This window comes from Lemur catta, chromosome 1 (genome assembly GCF_020740605.2).
Source record: "Lemur catta isolate mLemCat1 chromosome 1, mLemCat1.pri, whole genome shotgun sequence".
Classification (NCBI taxonomy): Eukaryota; Metazoa; Chordata; class Mammalia; order Primates; family Lemuridae; genus Lemur; species Lemur catta.
Genome location: NC_059128.1, coordinates 55,606,449 through 55,630,077, shown reverse-complemented (window position 1 = coordinate 55,630,077; position 23,629 = coordinate 55,606,449). Strand labels below are relative to the sequence as shown.

The following is a 23,629-nucleotide window of genomic DNA, read 5'->3' as shown; positions in this document are numbered from 1 at the left end:
AGCTATTACAATTATGATACTTCCTGAGTATTTCTTGTCTATGGACCCTATCTTTGAGAAGTATAACATCTCATTAAGTATGTATTTTTCATTGAAAACTGAAGTTAAGTCAAGACTAGTGTCACATTCTAGCTGTATTTAATAAAAAACAAATGCCACAAATACTAGATTGAAAATGCCAAGATAATACTTCCTTCCCTTCTATTTTACTGATTATAAAAGCTTCAAGAACAATTTAAAGATTTTTGTGTAACATAGTGCAAGTTATCGTCTACAGTTAATAAGTCAATATAATAGTTTATTAGTGGTAATAAAGGTACTTAGGCAAAAGAGACGGTTCTCCAGTTCCCCAGGCTCAAAGAGCAGGCAAAGACCGTTTCAGGAAAAAGACTTTTTCATCTGTGACAGTAACATCTTGGATAGCCAGGGAGGTCAAACAATCACTTGGCGGGAAAATGATAAATACAGACCAAATTCGCACAATCTGTTTCTGTTTAGTTTATAAACTGCGATCGAGTGTGTCAGCTTTCGTGCCTTGTGGGACTTGAAGTCCAGAAAGAAGAAGTGATCAAGGCTGCTGAGGCATGGAAGCCCGCAGCCCCCGCAAGTCTAAGCACTAAGGACTACAATTCCCGGCACACACCCGAAGGCCGCGCCGTCGTTACGGGCAACCAACCGCGGCACAGCAGGGCAAGCTCCGCCCCCCCAGGCCTGGACTGCCTCCGCCAATGGCAGAGCTCCCAGCGCAGAGCCTGCGGGTTAGGTTGTGAGGCCCGGGCCGGGGGCGGGGAGGAGCCAAGGTGGTGAGCAAGCTCGGCCGCTGGGTGGGTCGGGGCGTTCCGCGCGCCCTTCATTGAAGCGGCGGTGGCCGGGCTGGGCGCCGGGAGTGGGAAGCGACGGCGCGGCTGGAAAATGCCAGTCCATTCCCGAGGGGATAAGAAGGAGACCAACCATCACGATGAGATGGAGGTGGACTACGCCGAAAACGAGGGGAGCAGCTCCGAGGACGAGGACACAGAGAGCTCCTCGGTCTCTGAGGATGGAGATAGTTCAGGTGCGCGACCCCGCGGGGCTGGGACCCTGTGTCCCCGCGCCGGGTGCGCGACAGGCCGCTCTCCGCACGCCAGGCAGCCGCGTCCTGCTGGCAGAGCGGGGCGGGGAAAGAAGGAAGGGGCGGAGACTGGCTCCCGGCCCTTGGCTGCACCCGGACCGGTCGCGGGGCGCTGCCCGGCTCCAGACGGGTCCCGGTCGGCGCGGCGGGGCGGGCGCGGGCCTGGCTCGCCCGGCTCCGGAACGGGGCGCGATCCTGCTCCCGGTGGTACCAGCCTTTGGGACCTCCCGGCAGTGCCTTGGGGATCCGGACCCAGGCGGTGAACGCCCGGCAGCTTGTCTGCGAGGTCCAGGAAATGCCTCCTCTCCCTAGACCACCGACTTCTTTCCATATTTTCATCTTTGTAACCCTTACCTGAGCGCGGGCGTGTTGTCGGGGCCCAGGGTACATTTGTGTCGGTATTTGTCGGCTTAGGACTAATTAACCTCAACTTCCAAGCCAGCCTGTCAGTCCGCAGTTTACATTAGTACTCTTTCGGGGGCTAACTTGGGAGCTGTCCCTATACAGTAGCTCCCTGAAGTTTTCAAAACGGAGGAAGGGACCAACATCAAGGTCTTCGTATGCCTATAAATTGGCTGACTTTTGGCAGCGTTGAAATTCTCCAATTTTTCTTCCCTTCGATCCTTTCCAACTTTGGGCTGTTCTAGATTTTTTTTATTATGGGTGGGGGGAGGGCAGATTAATACCACAAATACATTTTGCAAAATTTTAGGAATGATTATTCAAAAAGGGAGTGGAATTTGTGATTACCTGGATTGTTTTCCTTCTGGCCATATGGTGGGGATGAGACCGATTTATTTGCCTTGGCTTGATTTTGACCATGTAAAGGAAGTGTTGATGACAGGTTGATGACAGCCTAGTATCACCAGATATCTTTTCATATTTCCCTTTCAGAGCAAGTCTCCATGGAAGGATGCAATTTCAATCAATAAATCAGCCATTCAAAAATAAATATTTATGAGTGATTTCTTTGTGCCTCACTGGGCAGTACTCAATATGAGGTATAAATAAATAGTTATGATGTGGTCTCAAAGAGCTGTCATAAGTCACAACTTGTTTACATTGCTAAATGTATGCTTAACAGTCCTGTGGGAGGAATTCAAAGGCAGAGGAAATCTTTTCAGAACTGAGTGATCAGCAAAGGTTAGCTGAAGAAGTTGAGATTACCTCAATTATCTTGAAGAATGAGTAGAATTTGGATTGGGATGGTCGGTGTTCCTATTGGGAGAGGAATGTAAGACAAAGTGCAAAGGCCGGAACTTAGGCCTTATTCAAAAGAGTGAGAAAACCAGTTTGGTTTGGAAGGTATAGATGTGAAGGATTTCAAAGAAAGCACAAAATAGGATTGTTGAATGCAAGTTTAGGAGTGAAGGTAAGAGAAAATACAAGGAAAATGGTGGTAACGTTAACAGAAATAGAAAGTAAAAGATTTGGGAAGAAAGTAGAAGATAGAATATTTCAGACATGTTGCTTTTGAGGTGATGGGGATATATTTAACACGTTGACTGCCATGTGAGTTGTATTTAACTCAGGCTAGTTTTGAGCCCAGGGCCTTGTGAAGCAAAACCCTGCAGTTGGTTCTTCAAAATCTTTCTTGTTGATGTTCCTATTGTTACAATTAATATTGACAATTTAATTCTAAAAATGTGGATTGTGTTGCATATAACTCATGCACAGAAAACAATAAAAAATAACAAATTAGAAAGGATTATTTTGTTTTAATAAAACATCATGGCCCCAGGAACAAATTTTTTTTTCTAGTGTGGCAGTCAATGTGTTAAGTAAGAATGCCTAACTGACAGATGGACATGTGGTATTGGAACATGCCTGGGATGTGAAGAATAATTTGGAAGTTAGCTGTCTAGCCACAGAAGTAGGTGAGGTTTCAAAAGCGGGCAATAAAGAGAAAAAAGAACATCTAGACTGTATGTGAATACATTTCCTAATCTGTAAAGCATTGTTTTCAAGTGTTCTTGCTTTTTTGATGGGAGCTAGGATCACAAAATTGTATCTATTTGTTAAAGTTCTTCCCTTGTAATTTTTATGTTGACTGTTTAACTTGTTTCTATTTCATTCCAGAAAATAATGGACAACTTAATTTGTGAAGAATATAATAATAATTTGAACTTCAAGTCAAATTTTTTAAGTGCAAAGAAATTTTTAAAATACATTTTGCAGTTTTGGTTCTTGTAAAAGTATTTTTATTCTACCATATGTCTTGCATATTAAACTTCCACAGTTTTTGTCTTCTCAAATCGTGGTACTGAGCAGATCCTAAGGCTACAGAGAAACCTCTGCTATACAGAGGGGAGTGAGTTATCTTGAGGGACCAACTTTTAAGTAGCCAAGGAGTAAGATATCAAGAGCCAGAAATATTTTAAATCTGTTTTAGAAAATTTTAAAAAATGAATCATATACTTCCTTGCTATATGAAAATAATCAAACATAATTTAACTCTTTCTCATAGTTTGACCTTTATTTGATGAAGATCAAGATGCAGATCATTTTATGCTTCAACTATTTTGATGTGTTGAATATATGATGTAAAAATAGAAGATGTGGAATATAGGACAGACCTGGTAATTAACAGTTGTGTTCCTTAAAAAGTTTGCTTGTTTTTCTCCTCATTTGCCTCTTTTTCACTGAATGATAGTAATTTTGGGAGAGGGAACAATGAGAGCATAAGAGTGGCAGACCAAGATATTCTGTGGTAAAAGTAATGAGATTAGTTTTCTTTTTGTATTGACTGGTAAATCAGCTATATGAGCAGTTCCAAAAGAAGAATTCTAAAAGTGTTTTGAGCAATGTTAACCTTTAAAGGACACAATCATTTTGGTGCTAAATTCTGGTGATTTCATGGAAAACAAACCAGAAGTTGGTTAATTACTTTATAGTCATAGCTTATAGTCAGTCTTTTAAAATGATTTCAAAATGGATAAAAGAGGATTAAAAGAGCTCTAGTTTTAACTCTCATCTGTATTTTAGATTAATTCTATAGTAGAAATTATTTTGGATAAAAGTTTATTTTCTCTTAAGGCTTAATATAGGCCTTGCACATCTAAATTCATATTTCCGTTTTTTTCTGTTTGAATCAACATTCAGATATATTTGAAACATAAAATTAATTTTATTCTTGCCTTTCTGTTAACAGAAATGGATGATGAAGACTGTGAAAGAAGAAGAATGGAATGTTTAGATGAAATGTCCAATCTTGAAAAACAGTTTACCGATCTCAAAGATCAGTAAGTAGTGACTTTAGAAGGTCATTGTTACTCAGTCTCAACTGCTATACTAGCACAAGAGCAATTACTTTCAGTCTCAACTGTTTTCTCTTTTGTATTTTATGAGACTGGCTTCCACTATTGTTTGTTTGCTGAAGACCTCATTAACTAAACTGAGGGTTTTTAGACAGGTTTTTTGGGGCGGTGGGTTGGTGTATAATATTTCTGTGTGGATGTTGGTGATTACAATGTTTTCCCTGGGTTGTTGTACCCTAATCCGCTTCATTCATTCCTTTGTTAAGTTATTGGATAAAGATAGCATTTTTAAAATTTGAGAATAAAGTAGAATAGTTCCCCAAAATTCTATGTCTGGCAAAGTGATTTTGTTTATATCTTACATTAGATAGTATGTACATTATATGTTTTCATGTACATTATTTAGTTTGCTTCTTGCAGCAACTCTGTAAGGTTGGAAGATAAATAGTCTTATCTCTACTCTACCTGTGAGAAAATTGATGCTCAGAGAGGTTAATCCATTTGCCTTTAGTTCATCAGAAAGTAATAATCTAAGGCAGGGTTTTGCCTCCTGGGGCTATTGTGTTCCTTCCACTAAGGCACCTGACTTTGGACACATATGGTGGAATAGAAAGAGCATAGGCTCTGAATCCAGGCTTTCTTAACTGATTAAAAGGGGATGATAGCTTCCTTATTATCTACTGTGAGGATTGAGTGAACAGTATGTAAAATTCTTAGCCATTTGCCTTGCATGTGGTGGGTGCCTATTAGACACAGGGGTTTTTCTTGGCTCTGAAAAACATGGTATAAATCTTATTCTAAAGATTTACATTACTTATTTTAAATTAAAATTAGTTTGGATCCCCAAAGAATCCATTATTTGGACAATATGGAGAATTCACCCAGGATCATTGTGGAAAAGAGGAAACAAATTTGTATTTTATATTTTAGCACAAATAATCCATGAATGGGATTTGGTTTTCAGAAATATGTTTCAGAAAAAAATTAATCTTTGTACCAGATTTACAATCATCTTATTTTTTCCTCTTGCCCTAATTGCCTTGTTTGTTATTTTTATTCTGTTGTACTGTGTATCTCTGTAAGCTGTCTCAAATCCTCTTTAGAAGAGGTGGGAAATATAATAATAATAATGTAATTATCCTGCTTTTCCTGTTTTGGCATCACAGGGCACAATAGCACTCCCTTCCATAAGGCAGAAAACCCACCATTTGCAGTTTCTATAGTGGTGGAAAGTGAGTTCTTCCACCTCCTTCAAAAGATAGAGGAAATTTATACCATCCAAGTTTCCATTCATTTTAATATTCAACATCCAACAACCATTAATTGAGCATCTACTTTGTAAATAATATTGTGGTTGCTGCTGAGGCCTCATGTTTCTTGCCTTTGATGAATTTATACTTGAATCCCAAAGTTGTAAAAATTATATCGATTTTGAAGAACCTGTTCTTTTAAAAGGTTAGTTAATTGAATATTGTTAATTCATATAGCCTCTTCATTTAAGATGTTGATTCAAACTCAGGATACCTTATTAATATTTTGTATATATTTGATGTTTTTCAGGTATAGTTATCTTTTGTGTCAGATTATTAGCATTTTGCCTAAAGTTCGGTTATAATTTCAAAAAGTAAAAGTTATCATGTTGTACTTTTCTGACTTTATACATTTGTTTATCATTGTATCTTGAGTTTTAGAAAACTTTAACCCAGACATGATGATGTATTATTATTTTTTATTTATTTATTATTATTTCAGCATATTGTGGGGGTACAAAAGTTTAGGTTACGTATATTGCCCTTGGCCCTCGCCCCCAGTCAGAGATTCAAATGTGTCCATCCCCTAGATAGTGCGCACTCATTATGTCTGTATACACCCATCCCCTCCCCCACCCATGTATTATTTTGGCAGTTAACTCAGATAATTTTTTCCCTTTTTGTTAGAATAAGAAGAATATTTATTGTATTAACACTCAAGCTTGCTTTGCCCCTTAAGAATCATCATATGAATCTATTATGCTAATTATAATGATCAATTATAGACAATATTGTATTGGTTTATATTTACAAGAGGGAAGAGCAGAATTTTATATGAAAGCTAGGTACCATAATGTTTTCAAAGGACAGCTGGTAGTTATACTAACACCTGCAAGCATAATCAGTGGTTTCTTTTGGAAGTTATAACATAACATACTTTTGACATATTTTGATATTTTCTTTGCTTATGTTAAAAGTAACAAATGGAAAAAAAATTTACAAAATGATCTTAAATTATTAATGTGCTTTGAACTTTTAAGGACATTCTTAAAATGTCATAAAACCATGCTTTTAAGTGCTTTTCATAAAGGATGGCAATACAGGTTGAGCATCCCAGATCCAAAAATCTGAAATCTCATGCTCCAAAATCTGAAATGTTTTGAGCACCAACCTGACACTCAAAGGAAATGGTCATGGGAGCATTTCGGATTTTCAGGTTAGGGATGCTCAACTGGTAAGTATAATGCAAATATTCCAAAATCTTAAAAAATCTGAAATCCAAAATACTTCTGGTCCCAAGCATTTTGAGTTAAGGATATTCAGCCTGTATAAAAATTTTCCTGTTAAAAATAATTAGTTCTGTCCTACAGGATTATTGCCAAAATAAAACCACGCATTGTTTTGTACTCTGATAATCAAACTAAAGGTATTGGTGTGACAGCTGGCAAATTAGAGTATTTTTAAGTGGACTCATAAATGGTGGCAACAGGGACCACTTGTCTCATTTTTCAATTCCTTATCCATTGAGCAGTTCATTTTGTTATAGCTTCTTTATTTGAAGTTGAAATGAACTAGGCATGCCAGGTCACAAAGCCATTGGTTTGACCTTCATCACTCTACTTCTCTTTGTTCTTTTTAAAAATTAAGTAGGCTGAATACTGTAATGCTCTTTTTCAGGAAAGATAGAGAAAAGCCAGGGAATTATTTATTTTGACAACTAGTAATGTCTATATCTATTCAAAATGACTTCTTTGTTTCTTTTAAACTCAGTGTTTAAATGACCTTTTCTCTTAGAATTGATTTATTGTTCTGTAGTTACGAAGAAAACAAAAATTGAGAGTGCCAAAAGGTAGTTATTTCAATTGTATTTTTTGTATTGTGGATTAACCATTAAAGAGTGACAATGATAAAAAATGATAGATATCTATTTTGTGATTATGTGCATTAAGTCAAATAATGTAACTGAGTTCTCCACTTGAAATCCAGGCAAAAATACATTTGATAGGTTATTAGAATAAGAATGACATTAGGAAGAAATAATGTATAGAAATGGCAAATTGTTAGCCTTTGTTGGGATTTTTAAGGTAACATCTTAATTTTTGCTTTATTAAGACTTTATAAAGAACGATTAAGTCAAGTGGATGCAAAACTACAAGAAGTCATAGCTGGAAAAGCACCAGAATATTTGGAACCACTGGCAACTTTACAGGAAAATATGCAAATTCGTACAAAGGTAGCAGGTAGGAAAGTGAAACACTTTTTCCATATATAGAATATAAACTCTGCAGTAGCTTTAAAAGGTATTTGTCAAGTAAGTGTTTGTTGTTGATGGAATTACAAATAAATTTACGTTGACCAGAATATTTTACTGTCAGTCAGCCCACAGTTATTTATTAAATGGTGCTTGTTTTTCTCTGCTGCTGTGGAGGATTTAAAAAAAAAAAATTTCAAGTTGCTTACAATGTTGTTAAGAAAATACTTCCATATGTGGTGAAACAATTAGAAACTATGATACTTTCATTAAGAGATACTGTTAGTATCACAATTTAATTCCCTGAGATAAATTAAGGTTTAATTTAAGTACCCTTGGTATTTTTCACCTGTAAGACTGATAAGTTTTTTTTTTTAATTTATAAAAACATTTAACAAATGTTTGATCAGGATATTATAGAACAGGGAATTAGCCTTTAACCAAATAATTTAGTGATTCTTTTTTATTTTGATAAATTTGATTACTCATTTGTGGGTATGAATACATGAAGATGTACTGTATCTGTGTGGCTATACTTTAGTCTTCTGTTTGTAACTGGAATCCAGCCTCAGAATTCTGTCCTAGCACTCATGATCGGGGGATATATATGATTTTTCATAGTCAAACTAAAAACTAAACTTTAATTAGTGGAGATGCTGTTGTTTTATGGGACACTAATTTATCCTCAGGTACCTGTTAAATAATACCTAAGGCATTGTTGATAATAAGTTCTTTTTGTACTAAACCCACCTTAAACTAAATTTTATTCTTAAGTGCTTGATATTAAGTATGTGGATAATATTAATATGATACCTGCTGTCTTTGCATATTGACTCAGCATACTCTTAAAAATAAAAATGTCCCTAATTTTCTTTATGTTCTTTTAGACTAAGTACTACTTGAGTAAATTATTCACTATTCTGTTCTGTGGCCTCTTTTATTTTTTGATTTTGCAGAGAATAGTGTGTGTTGCTGATGGCATAGTTCCAGATAATTGTCCCTTGCCTTTACTATACACATCTAGAGATCTTTGCTTGCCATTTTTGTAGTGGCATATTTGCATGGCTGTGTTGTCTATTTTATACTATTGTCTTATTACCTCTGAGTTAAACTGTCTTGGGCATCTGTCCTCTAGGTAAAGCCCTGTCAGGAGTATTCCAGATATTATTGACTGTTTTATATAATTTTGTACATTTAATCCTCTTGGAAGCTTTGGATTCTGAAAATAAATAATAGTTTAAAAGTAGTGGTTTGATGGGGTTATAATGTCCAGTTGTTACTTTGAGTATATGTGATTAATGAAACCAAAGTTTATTGTCTCTCTGTTTCTATTTTGAGAAACCTGAGATTGTTTTTCATAGGAAAAGCGTTTTATTTTCATTTTGATCATTCTCTATCAAGTATTTAGGAGTATTCTTTAGAAGAATGGGGTAAAAACAAAAATTAGCAGTGTAGTTTCTAGCTCTTAAACTCTTACTTTCTAGTCTTTTTGGATATATATTTTAAATGAGCCTTTTACAGATAAAGTTAGAATCACTTGTCAATTTCTTCTTGATTCATCTTATAAAATATAGTGAGAACAGAATTCCTGTAGGGAGGTGATAATGAAACTTACTGCTAACATAATCAGAGTAATTGTGTTTGGTTGCAGGAATCTATAGAGAGCTCTGCTTAGAGTCTGTAAAGAACAAGTATGAATGTGAAATTCAAGCTTCTCGCCAGCATTGTGAGGTACTGTCAATTTACATAACTTTTAAGATAATTTCATCTCTTCAAGCCTTTTCTGAGTATCATAGTTAAAAAAGCAAATAAAATAAGTAAAACAGAATTAAATAATATTTTAGCTCATCACTTGTATGTGATTTAAAAAAAATACAGTTGCACTGGATGCTGTATTGGAAGGAGAACACAAAGGACTGTAGAAAAAAACAGATAATTTTAGAAGTTTTACAACTGTTACTTTAAAAAGACTTTGTAATGATTATGTCATCTGGCATTATTAGAAATAGTATAATTAGTATGATATAGATGTTTAGACCCACAAAATGTATGTTGAGCTATAGAATTAGTTTCTGACTGTTTAGACCTATTTCTACATCTTAGGGCAGAATTCTCTATTTATGAGAAAAAATAGGTATATTTTTCTGTATGTTCTGTTTATTTTGAATAGCATTTTAAAAACATAATGCTGATTTTGCAGATAACTTTCCATAAAACCTAGACAAGATTGTAAATATACTGGTGGAAGCAAGAGGACAAGTTCTCTAATGATTCTGTGTCGCTTTAATATACCTTATACAAAGAGTAGTTAGATATAAAAATGATGGGGCTTGTTTCATTTTCTTGATTGCAACTGAGATTAAATATCTTTTTGTTGTTTACTAGCTGCCTGGATTTTCTTTCCTTAGTAGCACCTGTTTGTATTTTTTGTCTTTGTGGCTCTTAGTCTTTTCCTCATTGACTATAGAAGTTCTTTATATATTCTGGATACAAATGCTTTGCTGGTTATATGCTTTGCACATATTTTTACCCAGGTGGTGGGATCTTTTCACTCTTTTTGAGGACTTGATGCACAGTTTTGCATTTTAATGTAGTTGAATTTATCATCTTTCCTTTATGGGATATGCTTTTTATGTTGTCCCATTTTTAAGTAAAAAGATTTATTTTCCTTTAAAATTTGAACTTTTGCTTTTAACATTTATATTGTCAAATTACCTTTAATTTATTTTTGTGTATGGTAGAAAGTATGGTTCTAATTTTATTTTTTTGCATATGGATAGGTAATCTTAACACTATTTATTACATACTCCATCATTTCCCCACAAATCGTCAATTCTGTCTCTTGTATAGCAAGTGTCCAAATATGTGCTGGCTTGTTTCTAGCTTTTTTCATACGTTCCATTGGTCTATTCGGCTGTTTCTGCAGCAGCATCATGATATCTTTCCTATAGCTTTCAGTCTAGCAAGTTTTGATAACTCAATAACTTGATACATTTACCTTGCTCTTCTTACAATTGTTTAAATTTTTTTGTAAAGTAACAACTTTTAAACAATGATTTTTTATTTTTTCCTACTGTATAGAAAAGTAATTTTGTATAAGTATTGATATTATATCCAGCAACTTTACTTACCTCTCTTCTTAATTCTAATAATTTGAGTACAGATTCTCTTAGATTTTCCATGTGGGTAATAATGTCATTTGTGAATAATGGCAGTTTGTTTCTTTCATTCTGATCTTCCTCTAATTTGTTTTACTTGTCTTACTGGCACTGATAGGACCTCCAATACAACATGGAATAGAAGCAGAGAAAGCAGACATCGTTGTCGTGTTCTTGATCTTAAGGGAATGCTTCTAACAGTTTTCCAATAAGTATGATATTTTCTTTTGGGTTTTGGTAAATACTCTTTATCAAGTTAAGGAAATTTCTGTTTATTTCTTGTTTTCTAAGAATTTTTCTCATGAATAATTATTAGGTTTTATTAAATGCTTTGTCTGCATCTATTGAATTAGACATGGTTTTTTGCTTTTGATATATTAATGTGGTGACTTACGTTATTATGTATTTCCTAATGTTAAACCATCCTTGGATTTCTGGATGATTCTTTTTTTCTTGCATTGCTAGAGTCAGTTTGTTAATGTTTTTTTAGAAGTTTCATTTCTGTGTTTACAAATGAGATTTAATTTTCAATTCTCATACTGTCTTTGATTTCAAGATTCATAAAATAAGTTAGGAATATTCCATATTTTTCTCTTCCATAGAAGTATATATTTAAGATCGCAGTATTCAGTTCCATAAGTGTTTAATACATCTTGTCTTTAAGATATATACATATATATGTATATATTTTAAAGATGATCTTGCTGTATTGCCCAGGCCAGAGTACAATGGCTATTCATAGGCATAGCCATAGCTCACCACAGCCTCAAACTCCTGGCCTCAAGTGATCCTCCTATCTCAGACTCCTGAGTAGCTGGGACTATGACACTGCCCCTGGCTGTGATATGTATTTTTTAACAGTCTCACACTCATAGAAAAGTTGTAAGAAAGTATGTAGAACCCTTTTTGGTGAACCACTTGAGAATGAGTTGACAACATGATATACCATCACCCCTGAATCTTTAATGTATATTTAAAACAAATGAGAAACATTCTCTTATATAACCACAGTATAATCATCAAAATTAGGAAATGTGCATTGCTATGTTGCTACCATCCAATCCTCAGACCCCATTCAAATTTTAGTTGTTATCTCAATAGCACCCTTTATATTAAAGACATCTAGTTCAAAATCACATGTTGTCTTTTTTTTTTTTTTTTTTTTGAGACTCACTTTCTTGCCCGGGCTAGAGTGAGTGCCGTGGCATCAGCCTAGCTCACAGCAACCTCAGACTCCTGGGCTTAAGCGATCCTACTGCCTCAGCCTCCTGAGTAGCTGGGACTACAGGCATGAGCCACCATGCCCGGCTAATTTTTTTTTTTTGTATATATATTTTTAGTTGGCCAGATAATTTCTTTCTATTTTTAGTAGAGATGGGGGTCTCACTCTTGCTCAGGCTGGTCTCGAACTCCTGACCTCGAGCGATCCACCCGCCTCAGCCTCCCAGAGCTAGGGTTACAGGCGTGAGCCACCGCGCCCGGCCCACATGTTGTCTTTGTCGTTGTAATTAGTTGTTATGTCTTTTTAGTCTCCTTTTAGGTGGAGCAATTCCTCAGTCTTTCCTTGACTTTCATGATCTTTACATTTTTGATCATTTCAGGCCAGTTATTTTATAGAATGTTCCTCAGTTTTGAGTTGGTCTGCTATTGATTAGAGTTTTTGCGTCTTTGGCAGAAAAATCACAGCAGTGATGCTGTCTTCTTTTCAGTGAAGTCTATCAGGCAGTGCACAATTTTGATATGTACTGTTATTGGTGATGTGTACTTTGATCACTTGATTTAAGGGGTGTCTTCCAGGTTTCCGCAAGTAAATTTACTTTTTCCCCCATTGTGATAAATGTTTTGAAAAGAAGTACTTTGAAACTATGCAAATATCTCATTCTTCATAATACTTTCAACTTATTTATTTATAAAAAATATGGAGCGATTGTTTTCGTACTCATTTTTTTGATCTACTTAATTTTTCAATTACTGAGGGAGGTGTGTCAAAATTTCTCTCTGTGATGGTGGACCTGTTAATATCTCCTTGTATTTTTTTTAAGTTAGTTTTCTTCTTTATTTCCTAAACACATCCACATACCATTCTCTTCAAAACAATAAAGTCATTCACCATTTGAGATTTGTAGGCAAAAGACATTAATGATAAGGTGCTCCACAATTCACATCTATAGTCTTAGGTCCTTTGCTTAAAAAGGATGATGCTTGAATGCTTGTGATTCCAGAGCTCCCTGCTGAAACTTATAATATCTTCCATGGAATTTCTTTTTCCTCCTCCTCCTCCTCTTCTTCTTTTGTGGTAAGAACATTTATCATAAGATCTACCTTCATAACAAATTTTTAAGTGTACAATACACGAGTATTGTTAACTATAGGCACAACATTGTACAGCAACTGTCTAGAACTTAATCATCTTGCATAACTTAAACTTTATATCAATTGAATGGCAGCTCCTCCTTTCCCCTTCCACTAGTCCCTGGAAACCACCATCCGGTACTCTGCTTCTCTGTGTTTGTCTAGTTCATGTACATCATATTAGGGGTATTGTGCAGTATTTGTCCTCTGTGACTGGCTTATTTCAATTAGCATAATGTCTTCAGAGTTCATCCATGTTGTGGCAAATGAGAGGATTTCCTTCTTTTCTAAGGCTGAAAAGTATTCTGTTGTATGTGTGTACCACATTTTCTTTATGCATTTATTTGTCTGTGGACATTTAGATTGTTTCCACATCTTGGCTATTGTGAATAGTGCTGCAATGAACATGGTAGTGCAAATATCTCTCTGAGATCCTACTTTCAATACTTTTGGATAAACACCCAGAAGTAAGATTGCTGGATTATATGGTATTTCTTTTGAGGAAGCTCTATACTGTTTTAATTTCTTAATTGACAAATGAAAAAATTGTATATATTTATGGTGTACAATGTGATGTTTTGTTATATATATACATTGTGGAATGGTTAAATCAAGTTACTTAACATATCCATCACCTCAGATACTTATCATATTTTGTGATCAAACATTTAAAATCTACTCTTTTCGCAATTTTTACTTATATATAATACATTTAATTCATTAATTAAATAGAATGAGATCTCACTATATTCCTCAGGCTGGTCTTGAACTCCTGACCTCAAGTGATCCTCACGCTTCAGCCTCCTGAGCAAATAGCTGGTACCACAGGTTGCCTGTCACTGTGTCTGCCTACAATATGTTATTGACTGTAGTCATCATGCTGTACAATAGATCTCTAGAACCTATTTCTCCTAACTAAAAATTTGTACCCTTTGACCAACATCTCCCATTCCACATTCCACCGACCCCTTCTCCAGACCCTGGTGACCACCATTCTACTTTCTGCTTCTGTGAGTTCAAATTTTTTTAAGATCCTACATGCAAGTGAGATCATGTAGTACTTATCTTTCTGTGCCTGGCTTTTTTCACTTAGCATAATGTCCTATAGGTTTATCCATGTTGTCATAGATGACAGATTTCCTTCTGTTTTAAGGCCAAATAATATTTCATTGTGTATGTATATACCACATTTTCCTTATTCATTCAATCGTTAATGGACACTTAGGTTGATTCTATATCTTTGCTATTGTGAATAATAGTGCTCTGAACATAGGAGTGCATACAACTCTTTGACATACTGATTTCATTTCCTTTGGTTATATTCCCAGAAGTGGAGTTGCTAAATCGTAGTGTGGTTGTATGTTTAATTTTTTGAGGAACCTCTATACTGTTTTCCATAATGGCTGAACTAATTTTCATTCCCACTAGTGGTTAACAAGGGCTCCTTTTTCTCCACATCCTTGCCCACACTTGTTACCTTTTGTCTTTTTTTTATAATAGCCATTCTAAGAGGTGTGTGGTGATCTATCATGTGGTTTTGATTAACATTTCCCTGATGATTAGTGTTGTTGAGCATCTTTACATATACCTGTTGTCTATTTGTATGTCTTTGGAAAAATATTTATTCAAGTCTTTTGCCCATTTTTTAATCTGATTATTTGGTTTTTTTTACTGAATTGAAGAATTCTTTATATGTTTTGAATATTACTGCCATATCAGATATATGGTTTGCATATATTTTCTTCCGTTTGAGTTGCCTTTTCACTCTGTTAATTGTTTCCTTTGCTGTGCAGAAGCTTTTTAGTTTTAGTAGTCTGACTTGTCTATTTTTGCTTTTGTTGTCTGTACTTTTAAGGTCGTATCAAAGAAATCATTGCCAAGATCAGTGTTGTGAAGCCTGTCTGTTATGTTTGTGGTTCTTTATGAATTTTAAGATTGTTTTTTCAAGGCCGGGTGCGGTGGCTCACACCTATAATCCTAGCACTCTGGGAGGCCGAGGCGGGAGGATCGGTCAAGGTCAGGAGTTCGAGACCAGCCTGAGCAAGAGCGAGACCCCGTCTCCACTAAAAATAGAAAGAAATTATCTGGCCAACTAAAAATATATAGAAAAAATTAGCTGGGCATGGTGGTGTATGCCTGTAGTCCCAGCTACTTGGAAAGCTGAGGCAGGAGGATCCCTTAAGCCCAGGAGTTTGAGGTTGCTGTGAGCTAGGCTGATGCCACGGCACTCACTCTAGCCCAGGCAACAGAGTGAGACTCTGTCTCAAAAAAAAAAAAAAAAAAAAAGATTGTTTTTTCTATTTCTGTAAAAAATGCCACTGGTATTTTGATAGGAATTGCATTGAATCTGTATATCACTTTGTGTAGTATGGACATTTTAACAATATGAAGTCTTCCAATCCATGAACTTGGATGTCTTTCCATTTATTTGTCTTCTTTAATTCTTTTATCAATGTTTGTAGTTTTCAGCATAGGTCTTTCACCTCTTTAGTTAAATTTATTCCTAATTATTTTGTTCTTCTTGTTGCTATTATAAATGGGCTTATTTTCTTAATTTCCATTATCTCCTTGTATGTCTATCAGTTTTTGCTATGTTTATATATAGAGTATATATTGAGGCTATATTATCAGACTCATACATTTTAGAATTTTTGTGTTTTTCTAATAAATATAATATTTGTCCTTTTTTAATGCTCTTCTTTCTCTGTAACAATGATTTTGCCTTACAGTCTATTTTGACAGATAATGAAAACAGCCACCCAAGTTTTATTTGGCCTGATAAAAGTTTTTCCCATCTTTTTTTCCAACTTTTTTTCCAATTTTATATTTTATGTGTGTTGCTTTTTTAAATAACATATGTCTTGATGAGTTTAAAAAAAATTCATTCTATCTCTACCTTTTAACTGGTAAATTTAGTCCAATTACATTTGTAGTGATTATTTTGTTATTTAATATCAACATATATTGAGTTTTCTGTTTGTTCTGATTTGTCCTTTTTTATTCTTTCCTAACATTCTTTTGGGGGTGATTTATTGAGTTTTAAAAATATATCATAAAGTTATATAACCTCTATTTCTGTTATTTTAGTGATTACCCCTGTACCTTCCATTTCTATACATTTAATGATTGCCTTAAATTTTCAGCATGCATATCCACATTAGTAGGATCTAAAAATTAATTATTAACTCTGCCCTCCTCCTGACTATAAGGGACCTGAGAACCCTCTACCTCCAGTTACTCCCTCCCAAATTACAGGTTATAGTTGTTCAGTATTTTAGTTCCATCTTGCTTTTTTACCCTTCAAATGAGACATTATTTTGGTCTCATAGAATTAGTTCTTTTTAGGTTTGTCCACATTTTACTAGTTTCTTGTTCACTGTTTTTGGGTTACAACTCTTCCTTGCAGGTTCGTTTTTTGCTTCTTGAAGAACATCCTAGGCATCCCTTCACTGAGAGTCTCTTAGTGGTAAACTCAGTTTTTATTTATCCTAAAAAATCTTTATTTGCAATCATTGTTGAAGGACAGTTTAGGGGAATATAACATTCTAGGATGACAGTAATTTTCTCCCCAAAAGTCTGTGCTTAAGAATAAGTCTGCGATCATTTGTAGATAAGTTGTTTTTCCCCCCTTACTGGCTATAGTTAAGCTCTTCTTTTTGTCGATCTTTAGTTTCTCTAGTGTGTGTTTTTATATAGATTATTTTTATCTCTCCTGACTTGGATTTATAGTGCTTTCTGAATTTATGTTTTCCATCAGTTCTGGAAATTTCTCAGCCATTATCTTTTCTGTTATTGTCTCTGTTCCATTTTCTCTACTTCTTTCTTCTGGAACCCTAATTAGTCATATGTAAGTTCTCATTCTGCATTCCATATCTCTTAATAATTCATATTTTTATTCAGTAAATCATTATCTGAAGTTCTTTGGATTCTAATTCTGCTGTTTTTTATTTCTTTCACATCTCACAACTTATTTCCTTATTTCATTATTCTGAACTATGGCAAACTTTATTGGTAGGAATTCTGTGAGTCTTGGACAGAGAATGTAGCTCCTAGGACCTAAATAGTATCTACTTTTATATCTGCTAGATTGTTTCAGCTAGGCATCTTGGTGTGCCACCAGCCAATAACTAATTTTTGTGCTTGGTATTTCTTGGAAGATGCAGATAGTCTATGTTTGAATCTCAAATATATAGAGGTCAGGCCTGAAATGACATATTTTCAGGGAAAACTGCTTCCCCCCCTTAGAGCCTAGGCTGAGACAGATATATTTCCCTCAGGTGGATCCATTTAGTTTACCTTTACATTGAAGGTGTAACCCTTTGTGCAAGGATCCTAGTTTCAGTTTCTCACCCTACTGAGGTCCCAGACCTTTCTCTTTTTCCGAAGTAACCACTGAAAACCATGCTTCTAGGTTATTGATACCAGCAAATTCCCTCAAGGAAGCCACAGCTTCAACATCATGTTAACGTGCTGGTTTCTAGCTCTTTGTTTATTTTTGGTCCTTGGGGATATCTCTTACTTTCTTAAGAGCTTACCTGTACCTTTAAAAGGTTGGTTGTGGTATTTTATCCAGGATATCTGTCTAGGTCTATTGGGAGTTGTTGGTTTTTTTACTTTTCACAGGATATTTAGTCCACTTTTTTGTCAGAAACAAAAGTCATCAAATAGTGTTTTTTACTTAGGCAAATATATTGATCTTCTTTTCCATCATTTTTCAGTGTTGAAAGTCCTTTCTCCTCCATAGTGATGCTAAATGTTTACCTAAATTTCTTCTAGTTTAGTTATGGCTTGACATTTCTTATGGTTAACATATAATTAATCTGCCATAAATAATCTATATAATTATATAATAAATCTGAAAATACTAGTAGTTCAAAGGCATTCTATACAGAAGAAATAAATAAAGGTTGAAAGGGAACTTTAATATTTAGAGTGTTATGTATTTTATATTCATTGTCTTATCATCCTTTCAACAACATTAGGGAATAGGAATTATCCTGATTTTTATGAATGGGTTAACTGAAGTTAAGAGAAGTGGAGTAATTTGTTCAGGATGACACAACTTAATGAACAGCAGAACCAGGATTGAAATTCTTTGATCTTTCTAATCATTAATGCAGTTTACCAACAAATCTGAATTTCATTATTCAGGGCTTTTTATCTGCTTATTCTTACATTTGACTTGTATAGAAGTTCCTCTGGGAGGCAAGGAAAGTGGAAAGAAGGGAGATACCCTGCCAATTGTCAGAATAAATGTTTGTTTAGCAGCAGATAGAGAGGAGGAGACAGGACCAGAGACTGGACGTGCCCGCATAGGTATGCACACATAAAGTATACCTAAAACTCACAGAGGCAATAGAGGCAGCCAGTGGTTTGTATAAAATTAAGGAAGGAAATCACATGTATTGAATACTATTAATACAATGTGCCAGACACTAAGTCAGGTGGAGATGCTTTATTTAGGTTACCTCATTTAAACCTCACCACAGGGCTGGAGATGAGTATTAAGATCTGACAGCAGGTGGTAGCAAGGTCTCAGCCAGAGGCCTTCAAGGGTTAGGGTTCCAGTTCTTGAGAAGATAGGTGAGAGCTATTCAAGGCTCTGATCTTTTGGTTATCTGTTTACTTAATTAATTTTTTTTGATTATAATATTAATAAGTATCTATTGAGAAAACTTGAGAAATAAGTCTAAAGAAGGAACTAAAATCAAGCACAATCTACGAACCAGAGGTAATCACTGTTAATAAGTGTATGTTTGTATATATTTTTAAACATAGCTGGTATGATTCCATATCTACTATTTTATATCCTAATTTATTTTCAAGCAGCATTTCATGAGCATACTGTGAGTATTTCATGAGGATGCTATGGTTCTAAATATTCTTTTTAAAAATTTGCTTTTAGCAGGTAATGTGTATATATGTTTTGAAGGCACAGGCTTATAATGAAAAACAATAGTCTCCTGTTCTACTTCTAAATTCTGTATCACAGTAGCAATTATCTATTTAACAGTTTTACCTACTGCTTCTGGAATTTACCCTCATACTTCTAAATAATAGCAGTTTTAGACATTATCTATTGGTTTTCTATTATGGAAGCTGAGGATTTCCCTATCCCATTTTTCTAATATTATGTAAAAATTTTTATTTTTCTTTTAATTATAACTATTGTTCACCGAGCCAAGAGTTATACTGTGCTTAAAACTATTCTTGTACATTTTCTAAAATCTTGGAATTAATAATTGCTTCATTTATTGTTTGTTAGTTTTCTCTGTTTATCAATTCTTGTCAGAGATTCCAGCAGATCTATAAAAGCATCCTAATGCTGTTGTTTTTTTTTAAGTTAAACCAAAAATGTACAGTTTTATTGATTTTTCACAAAGCCTGAGTATTCAGCAAGATAAAATGCGTGTTACCTAATGGACTCAAGAAAAATCAAAATAAGCATGGGATCTGTGATAAGTTTTCAACTATATGAGGATTTAAACTTATGTTCAGTAAAGGTCAAAACAGCTTCTCCCTTTAAAGTTCATTGTAAACAGTGTCTTCTGGTAACTTCTAGAATGACCTAGAAAAGGCCCTTGTGTTTGCTTCTGTCAGATACTGAAGTCCTAATGCTGTTTTCTATGTGATTAAATGTATCAGATAATCCATTAGCCCCATTTTCTTCTGAAGGGCTCCCTCCTGGCAGCAAGCCCTCCACCCCCACCACCCACACCCCACAAATCTGTCCTCCTGCTCCATCCTTCAGGTATTTTCTAGGCCATCTGCATTTCTGTCTTCATGGGGCATCTCTTTACCCTTTACCTGGATGTTCCCTTCCCCTTTCTTCCACTATGTCTCATTTTCTCTTTCAGTTTGGTAGAGTATATCTTTCAAGTGGCATCCTGAGAAAGGGTAAATAGAAGTTAGTTTTTTGAACCCTCTTATGTTCATTGTCTGTTGCTTTGTAATGAATTACTCCAAAACGTAGTGGCTCAACAAAACAGTAAACATATTATGTTGTGATCTCAGTGGCCAGAAATTTGGGGGCAACTTAGTTGGGTGGTTCTGACTCAGGGAATCACATGAAGGTTCAATGAAGATATCAGCCATGGATGCAGTTATCTGAAGGCTTGATTAAGGCTGGAGGATTTGCTTCTAGAGTGACTGACTTTTAAGGCTAGGAAGTTGTTGCCAGTTCTTGGTTGTAATCCCTAGTTCTCCTCACATGGGTCTCTCCACTGGCTAATTAGTGTCCTTATGACCTAGCGGCTGGGTTCTCCTAGAGTAAGTGATCTAAGAGCAAGACAGTGTGACAGTGTTTTTTATGACCTAGATTTCTGCCACATTCTGTTGATTAGAAGTGAGTCTCTAAGTACTGCCCATATTCAAGAGTGAAGAATTAGTTTCTACTTTTTGAAGTTATATGTCAAAGAATTATTTGACATGTTTTAAAACCATCACATCTTTCTCGTTTAAAAGCATCTATTTTTTTTTTTTTTAAGAGGTAGGGTCTTGCTCTGTCACCCAGGCTGGAGTGCGGTGGTGAGATTATAGCTCACTGCAGCCTTGAACTTCTGGGCTCAAGAGATCTTCCAGCCTCAGCCTCCTGAGTAGATGGGACTACAGGTACATGTCACCATGCCTGGCTAATTTTTATTTGTTTAAATTTTTTTGTAGAGACAGGGTCTAGCTACATTGCCCAGGCTAGTTTCAAACTCCTGGCCTCAAGTGATCCTCCTGCCTTGGCTTCCCAAAGTGCTATGATTACAGGTATGAACCATCGTGCCAAGCCCCAAAACGTCTTTACTCTCATACTTAAAAGTATGGAATTCTAGTTAGTAGTCATGTTTTCTCAGAATTTTGAAGGCATTGTTCCATTGTCTTCTAGCTTCCAGCATTGCTTTTGAGAAGTCTTATCATTTTGATTCCCAATACTTTGTATGTGTCCTATTTTCTTCCTGAAGACCTTTAGGATCTTCTCTTTATTCTTGGTGTTGTGGAATTGGGAGATAATGTGCCTTGCTCTGGTTCTTTTTTCATTCGTTGTGCTGGATACTCAGAGGAACCTTTTAATCAGGAAACTCCTCCCTATCTTCAGTTCTGGAAAATTTCTAATATTTTAAAAAATTCTTTCAGATTTCATTTTATAAATTTAACTCTTTAGTCTATTTTTATTTATAATGTAAAGCAAAAAATGCTCAGGATATAAACTCATTTTTTAATTGTCATTTATTGTCATCAGATTTCCAGGAAATTTGAAAAGTCACTTTTATCATTTTCTCATAACCAGGGTCTGTTTCTGAGTTTTTAAAAAATTTATTCTGTGTATTTTTTTTTATTCCAGTGCAATATACTTAAAAAAAAAAAAAACCAAAAAAACTATTGTAGCTTTTTAATGTGTCACTTTCTGATAATGTTAGCCCTTCAAAGTCTCCCAGGGCTCCAGTCCTGATAGAAGTTGAGAACTGTGAGGTACCTGAGTCAGGGAACTGCCAAAGGGGAGTTGGTTCTGAACACAGGTCAGTGTGAGATTGATACAAAAATGGTATCTTGGGGCCACTTTCCTTAAAGCTGCCCTGATAAGAAACAGCCTAGCTGTCAGCCTGGGGAAGGGTTTAGTGAACAGGTTTAATAAGTCTAGGTGTGGAGATAGGAGGGATGTGGGATCTTGAAGCCAAATATGTACTTATAAGTAGTATTTTTAAAAACCAAAGTTATCTTTTGAACACAGAAACCTCTACAGGCACCAGGCAAGGGAGTTTGCCCCCTTCTTTTCCAGGTATCCTTTAGCTGTTCTATTATGACTGCCTTCCTCTTCAGGGGAGCCTTTTGAGGGTCTTACGAGGTTGGAGAAAAGGGAAAGAACTTTCTTAAAAAAAGAGAAATAAGAATGAAAATATATTCAAAGCCCTTCTATCTGTATACTTTAAAGCAGTGGTCCTCAACCTTTTTGGCACCAGGGACTGGTTTCATGGAAGACAGTTTTTTCCACAGGGCGGGGGAGTGGGCAGGGAGGCAGAACGGAGCTCAGGTGGTGATGTGGGTGATGGGAGCGATGGGGAGTGACCGTATAGATGAAGCTTCACTCACTCACCCCCCAGTTCCTAAGTTTCATGGAAGACAGTTTTTCTATGGCCTGGGGGGTGAGTAGGGAGAGCGGCGGAGCTCTGTGGCCCAGTCCCTAACAGGCCACAGACTGGTACTGGTCTACAGCCCAGGGGTTGGGGACTGCAGCTTTAAAGTATACCTTTACTATCTTTAGAGTTGCCTTCCAAGTTTCAAACATTTCAGTCTCATTGTGACTTTTTTTAAAATCATAAAAAGTGGATTTATTTCAGAATTTTTCCTTGGCCTAGGGAAAATTTATCAATAGGAAGGAAAGAATACACTAGTTAAATGTTCATATTCTTAAAAGCAAAAGCTTTATGACTCCAGCTCTGCATTAAGACTCATCTTTGGTTGGGGAAATTGGATCTGTTTATAGCTACCACACTATCTTGACTGTGGAGGGGGCCTGCTCTCCCAATTTTTCTCTGTAAAGCATTTACCAATTCTTGTAGCACAATGTAGATAAGGCTGGAATATTTCATAAGACTTTACTAAAGGCAGGAGAACAAGCAAAAGGAAGTAAGTACAGAGAACAGCATGCATGGAGACAATTTTTCATACGAGATCTAGTTTCAGTCTTCTTTAGCTTTGCTTTCTCTCTAGTTCGTGGCTTGTCTCAAATTGACAAAAACCATCTTTTTCCTGCCATGTCGAGACCCTTCAAGCATTTGTAGATTCTAAATTTCAAACTGTAATAGAGAGGGCTTCATGACTGACGCTGGAGTTGCTGCCTATATAGCATGGCCTATGTCTTCCATAGGAAGTCATATCTAACTCTGTCCCGGGAGCTTCCACAAGACAATCAAATCTGGGCTATGTAGTTGTATATCTTAGTAAATAAACATGTGGTGGGTGGGTTGGGAATCTGTCATAGGCTTTTTATCTGATCAATCTTTAGATATTATATAAATTTTATGGTTTTTAAAATAAGGGCTACAATGTTATATAATTAAAAATGATGGGCCGGGTGCGGTGGCTCATGCCTGTAATCCTAGTCCTCTGGGAGGCTGAGGCGGGTGGATCACTTGAGGTCAGGAGTTCGAGACCAGCCTAAGCGAGACCTCGTCTCTACTAAAAATAGAAATAAATTATCTGGACAACTAAAAATATATATAGAAAAAATTAGCCGGGCATGGTGGCGCATGCCTGTAGTTCCA

At 35.8% G+C, this 23,629-nt stretch overlaps 1 protein-coding gene across 2 annotated transcripts in view; it reads left to right on the top strand.

Annotated features, from left to right (window-relative positions):
* Positions 1-713: 713 nt before the first annotated feature.
* Positions 714-23,629, top strand: part of BRMS1L (BRMS1 like transcriptional repressor) — a 32,507-nt gene continuing 9,591 nt past the window's right edge. The window contains exons 1-5 of one of the 2 annotated variants that reach the window (XM_045568551.1): positions 965-1,054; positions 3,579-3,690; positions 4,263-4,353; positions 7,731-7,858; positions 9,521-9,600. In XM_045568551.1, coding sequence (XP_045424507.1) covers positions 4,265-4,353; positions 7,731-7,858; positions 9,521-9,600 — 297 coding nt within the window. In that variant the 5' untranslated portion in view covers positions 965-1,054; positions 3,579-3,690; positions 4,263-4,264. Of the gene's footprint in view, positions 1,055-3,578; positions 3,691-4,262; positions 4,354-7,730; positions 7,859-9,520; positions 9,601-23,629 lie in introns of both variants that reach the window. The other variant, XM_045568542.1, reaches the window with a different exon arrangement.